This window comes from Mytilus edulis, chromosome 5 (genome assembly GCF_963676685.1).
Source record: "Mytilus edulis chromosome 5, xbMytEdul2.2, whole genome shotgun sequence".
Taxonomy (NCBI): Eukaryota; Metazoa; Mollusca; class Bivalvia; order Mytilida; family Mytilidae; genus Mytilus; species Mytilus edulis.
The window spans coordinates 3,919,335-3,925,728 of NC_092348.1; the positions used below are offsets into that span (position 1 = coordinate 3,919,335).

At 31.4% G+C, this 6,394-nt stretch overlaps 1 protein-coding gene across 2 annotated transcripts; it reads right to left on the minus strand.

Annotated features, from left to right (window-relative positions):
• Positions 1 to 651: 651 nt before the first annotated feature.
• LOC139522792 (uncharacterized) lies at positions 652 to 6,027 on the minus strand. Of its 2 annotated transcripts, none has more exons than XM_071316354.1 (6): positions 5,968 to 6,027; positions 5,433 to 5,512; positions 4,600 to 4,743; positions 2,575 to 2,691; positions 1,610 to 1,727; positions 652 to 1,041 (listed from the first exon to the last, which is right to left on the minus strand). In XM_071316354.1, exons 2-6 carry the CDS (start codon positions 5,479 to 5,481, stop codon positions 810 to 812), a joined length of 660 nt encoding a protein of 219 aa, XP_071172455.1. In that variant the 5' UTR covers positions 5,482 to 5,512; positions 5,968 to 6,027; the 3' UTR covers positions 652 to 809. The 2 variants fall into 2 exon arrangements, with proteins under 2 accessions (XP_071172455.1, XP_071172453.1); XM_071316352.1 differs by having other exon boundaries at positions 5,860 to 5,983.
• Positions 6,028 to 6,394: the final 367 nt, after the last annotated feature.

Consider the following 6,394-nt stretch of genomic DNA (forward strand, 5'->3'; position numbering starts at 1 on the left):
TGTTCGTTGTGAGTCAAGGCTCCGTGTTGAAGGTCATGCTTCGACCTGTAATTGTTAACAGTTAATACATTGTGACTTGGATGGAGAGTTTTCTCAATAGCACTCATACCATATTTCTTATTTATATGAAACTGAATCACTCTGTTCTTATACGTCTAATAAATTAATGATCATAGAGATGATTTTTCATTTCCAATCGTTAATTATTCATTTTTTTTATGATGATGTTCCATTGTCACCATCTTATGGTGTTTATATATCTCTACTTGTTCGATTCGCTCGTGTATGTAACAACGTATTTATTTGTTACTAAAGGAATATCTGTATTACTGAAACATTTTTACAGCAGGGTCTTTGATTTAACACACTAGTCAAGCTATTTACTAAATGTTATCTACGTTACAAGGACAGTTTTTGTAAGTACAAGCCATCATGCAGACATCATATGCGTTCAGGTATTTTACATCCAAGCGTTTACAAAGTACCAAAATGTCGGCACTCACTCATAAGCTTACCAAACCTTTAGGACGAACGGACGGACGAACGGACACACAGACCAGAAAACATAATCCCCATAAATGGGCCATACAAACAATACATGTTGTTGTGAGATGACTGAAAAACACTCAGTGGCAAAATAATTGCACGAAATTAAATATATCTATTTTAATGCATAGAAACACACTTAATTAAACACACCAATTAAACATGTTCAACAGGAAATCAGTCTCTAAGGTACTCAAACCAATCAAGAGGAAAAGATTGAAAGCAAACATAGAAGTTGTCACTCTGGTGAAGGATGAGTATTATCACTTAGACGATGACAGAGAATAATAACAGTAGTGAACTTCTGTTGTGTCTGTTTTAATGGGATGACATCCATCATCACTGCTGTTGTTCTTGTCATCTTCGTCATCCATCGTTATTGATTCTTCGTAGCGGTCCATTCCACGTACATGCTGGCAATTAGATGTGTACTGGTACAAATAGAACGGCTTACTAGTTGGGAGGTTGATGTCTCTGTATGCAGATCCATCAGACCTATTGAGCATATAATTAATAATGTAAAAATAATGTATTATAGATATGTTCTACTACTTCTTAAATACTATTAATGTGATATATATCTGAATATAACACCGTGTGTCCAGTTTTTGTTGCAAAAATAAATTTAAGTAGTGCACAATTGTGTATTATCAATAGAGCTGACAGTCTGTTTTTATTTTTTATTCATTCTTCACGCATATGTTAAGATTGCATGATTTAATGACATACTGTACTTATGTTTGGAAACAGCTACTCGTAGTAGATAAAACGTATTTAAAGATCAAACAGGACGTAGTATGTTTTCTCTTCTACCAGCACATTGATAACAAAAACTTACCAACAGTCTGTATGTCAATAGACAATGAGTGAGAGGTCATGGAAATGTGATGTAACAATGATAGTACAACTATATCTACAACTGTTAATTCTCAATTATCTAAACTGATACAACAGTGTTACATTGTTGACGCTGCTAGAAACAGCACGCCCAAGTTTAGCGTTTCGACTAAGTCAAAGCGCGACAAGAAATGAGCAGAATGCAACCTATTGAATAATGATATACCTGCAACAGTAGTATGTTTTTGTGTTCCTATCGTAGACTCCATCCGGAAGAATACCACTTTTTGAATTAGTATTTGCGTTATCTTCGTCGTCCCAGTAGATATGGCCAGTGCAAAATCCTAAGAATAGATATCTAATTCAAACGGTAATTATTGATTCTATTAAAGAATCGTAATCTGATGATTGAGGAAAACATTTATTTGTAAAACTTTAAATTGTCACAAAAATCGTGTCAAAATTTGAAAAAAATTCCAAGGGATAATAAGGATCACGTTTTGAAAAAAAAGAGGTAATTCCCGGACCAAAAAAAAAATCGACGAAAAGACTATCAACAGTCAACAAAAATCTGAAACGAAAACAAGAACTAAGCAGTATAGGTCCACAAAAAGCGGATTGACCTCAGATGCTATTGATGAGCTCAGGAACTGCTCAAGATCCTCAAATGACACCTAGCGGACTGACTATTTATACTTTAGATTCTAATATCCAAAAAGTTTAAACTTAATCAAAGTTTTAGACCTTGATGTTTCTAACATTAAAAAAGTTTATAAATAGATTTTACCTTTAATGTAAAATAAAAGAGTTTAGCGAATTAAGTTTTAAACAAACAGAACTGTAGATATAACAATACAAGCGAATGCTATAATCATCTATATTTATGTATATTTATATAAACAAAAAGAAGGGTATTAAAGAAAACTGCTTTTTGGATATAAAACCTCTATTAAATAAAAATACTATGGACCCGACTAATAATCAAGGTTTGGTGTAGTTTAAAACAAATTTAGAATGAAATAATAACATGCACGATCATGCATTTTTTAAATTCATAGAGCTAAACTAATATCCATAGCATATAAACAACGACAGCAAAAAGTTCATAAAGTGTTTCAATTTCAAGTTGACACTAAAAAACAATAATAAAAAAGTCACAATATGAATGTTTGCAAATATAATCTAACATACCTGCAGGACAGGAACCATCTTTTCTGGCAATACAATAATTTCCACTTGGCCAGGATCCATTACCGCTGTCGGTTGTTTTTATACAGTAACACATGAGCGTGTTTCTTTTGAAAGTTCCTAAAAGTACACAAAAGGAAAGTAAAGGCTGCATTATTTTCAAATACTTTGACCATAGTTTTCAATAGAATTTAACATTTAACAATCGACTTCATACTCATACCATTTTCCCCATTCAGTGAATTGTCATACGCGGTTGCTATTGATTCAGATATCACTCTAAATGAGACAATTTACTTACTTTGATTTATCATATGTACTTTGTTTGTTGCTTATAAAGGCAACAGTAGAATACCACTGTTCAAAAGTCATTAATTGGTTGAGAGAAAACAAATCCAGGTTACAAACTAAAACCGAGGGAAATACATCAACTAAAACAGGAAAATAACGAAACAACAAACGTCCCGCTTTATGGCAATATTAAATATATACCGCTTAAATTACAACATTGCATGACAGGAATACAGTACACATAAATGGAGGAACACTCAGGACAGAGAAATACATAGATACATAATATAAAAGTACATTTCGACATGTAATACACAGAATAACAACGAATACCTAAAATGAATTCAGTACAGTACACAAAAATAGCATTATAGAATTACGAACTGTGTGTCTGTCACACAAATGAGCCAACGCCACAAAAAGTGTTGTTACAGGTAACTTTCTAAAATTGGATAGAAATCGAGATTAAGTTTGTAATTATAAAATTTGATGCATTTTATAACAAATGCAAGAATATATAAATAGAATTGTGTTAGTAATTGTGTATCTAACTGCGCTATCTAATTCTGTCGGCCTTTCTTCCAAATGCAACTGTGTGACACAAATAAATCCTGTGCACCTAGTTGTTTTAAACTCAAATCATACAAATATACTTGGTGATTAATTATCTTTACTCTTACAAATAAATAGAAAATAAAAAAAATGGAATGACAACTACAAATGATAATAAACAAAATATCCTATCATAATTACAAATAAGACATCATAACTAAATATACGAACGCTAGATGTTTTCGGTGAATAAATGAACGAGACGACGACGCCGTTGTGAGTGGATGACATGAATTTAGATACATTAAACAATTAAGAATTTTGCCCCTCTTTTAGGGATAAGAAATCCAATAATTTTCAAATTGTGAACAAATATATTTATATTTCATCTTTAAGGGCATACAATACAGTTTCGATCTCATAATGATATTTTTACAAAAATTTGTATACAAGCTATTTTTCACCTAAGCAATTCAAATATGTTATAAAAAATATACCTTCATATACTTCTTTAAGAGATTAAAGGGGTTGGAATTGGACATTTAATCTACATTTTGTTTTTACATTCCTATCCTTTTGATAGACACACATAACTTTTTTTATTTCAACAGATAAACACAAGCGGATTATTGTAAAAGCATTATATAAATCTGATTACATAAATAGGATCTTAATATGTGCAACAACTATTTTGAAATAGTTCAAGATTTAAGAAAAAAACCAATTGTTTTAGCTGTATATTTATCAGATTTAAAAAAAAATTCAGGTTGACTTTTACTTTTAAATTGGTACACACAATCTCCATACGAAACCAAACCTAATGCCATTTTAAAAAAGAGTGGGCAATGTACTTGTTTTCAAGTTAAAGGACAGTAAGTAAGTACCTCATGATGATCATATGATAAGAACTTGTTTTAATGATTTGCAAAAGTATATAAAAAGTATGAAGCAGTTCTTTCAAGTACCGATGAACATTTCGCATTGCTATTATATAAAAATGCTGCAACCGGAATTTATTTTGAAATCGGTGGTGTAATTGTGCTAGTAAGTTGCTTCAGAAAAATGCTGTGAACGCATGCAATTTATAGAGTGTTGTCATCTCTTTTACATATGCTTCAAACGTTGTTTTTATGTTAGTGACAATATGTTTATCAAATCATTCAATAACAAATGCAGTGTGCTTACCAAAGAAGTGATAGCCTCGATTTGGGTATACAGAGTTGATATTATTGTTATCTTCATTGTCCTGGTACCTGCATCCTTCCTCCCATCCAAGTGGGCATCCATCTATTGGTTTCGGAAGTGAGTACCTTCCATTTGGCCAACTAACTTAAATTGAAAATAGATGTTTTAATGCATTGTTGTACAAATTTCGTAAATATAGATATTAATTCTTTAAAATAACATTATCCGATTTAAGTAGACGCTTGTTATAATGATTGAAGAAATCATATATAGAAAAACACTTTTTCTTAGGATATCAAAATGGCATTTTCTAACGAGTAGATCGGAAATTGCAACCAAAGAATGAGAATAATACAGAAGAATATCTTGAATCATTTCGATTTAGATAAATTATAAATATATAAAATTGACATCGAGTTATGCAAACATTCACCAAAGACATAAGGGCAAATTCTTATTTTTGTCTTATTCATTATTGTAGGTTTTATGTTACACGAGATGTTAGCAATCGTAAATAAAACATATTAAAGAAAAAAAAATTCTCACGATCAACTGAAAGTGAAATAAAATTTAGATAGATATAGGAAGATGTGGTGTAAGTGCCAATGAGACAACTCTCCATCCAAATAACAATTTAAAAAAAGTAAACCATTATAGGTCAATGACTGTTTCTTTCTGTGGAAAAAATCATTAAAGATACCAAGATTATGTTTTTTTATGACAAAGAATCATCCATGACGCTCGAATCAAAAGATTATATAAGACAACAATACGTATTTTAAATCAAATGGCGCATTGTACATGAACAATAGAAACAAATAAACAAAACTTACTTGCACTCGCATATGCAATCACCAAGAATAGAATAAACATGTTCAACATATTGAATTCTTCTAGACTTGAATCAAACAAGCTGTAAATATATAATTCAGCGTTTCTGTTATGTCGTTGTTGTAGCTTATAACTCAGATATATTTTCTCTCAATCGATTTATAACTTTCGAACAGCGGTATAATACTGTTGCCTTTATTTATAACATTGTTTACTATTTGTCCAAAACACAGGTCAGACTGTTGTTGAATAAATTCTGTAAACAATGGTGCCTTTAAAAAAACCCAGAAAAAGTAATTGTTAAAATGATTTTGTAAGTCACCGAAGGTTTTTGTTTTTAGATAGATAGAATAATTGTAATAGTCATACTTAAACATCTTTCTAGATTAAACAAACGTAACATCGTTATCAAAATTTTAAAATACATACCTCAAGTGACCGGATCTTCAACAATTCTCAGACTGATATTTCTGGTAAGGAGAATGCCACTAAATAATAAGTTTTGACATATAAAATATCAGAAGAAATTAAACTTACTGCGTCAATCTGTAAGGAAATTACAAGGACATTTTTGGTTTCTTATGACCTTGTGTGAACTGCGCAGACTTAATATTAAATGTACAATATAATTATTGTAAGTATTACACATATAAAAAATGTTTGTTGAGATCTCATAAACATGTTTAACCCCGCCGCAGTTTTGCGCCTGTCCCAAATCAGGAGCTCTAGCCTTTATATTATTTTTAACTCTAGTTTCTTGTGTATGATTTGGAGTTTAGTATGGCGTTCATTATCACTGAACTAGTATATATATTTATTTAGGGGCCAGCTGACGGACGACTCCGGGTGCGGGAATTTCTCGCTGCATTGAAGACCTATTGGTGACCTTCTGCTGTTGTCTGTTATATGGTCGGGTTGTTGTTTTTTTGACACATTCCCCATTTGCATTCTCAATTGTATGGAT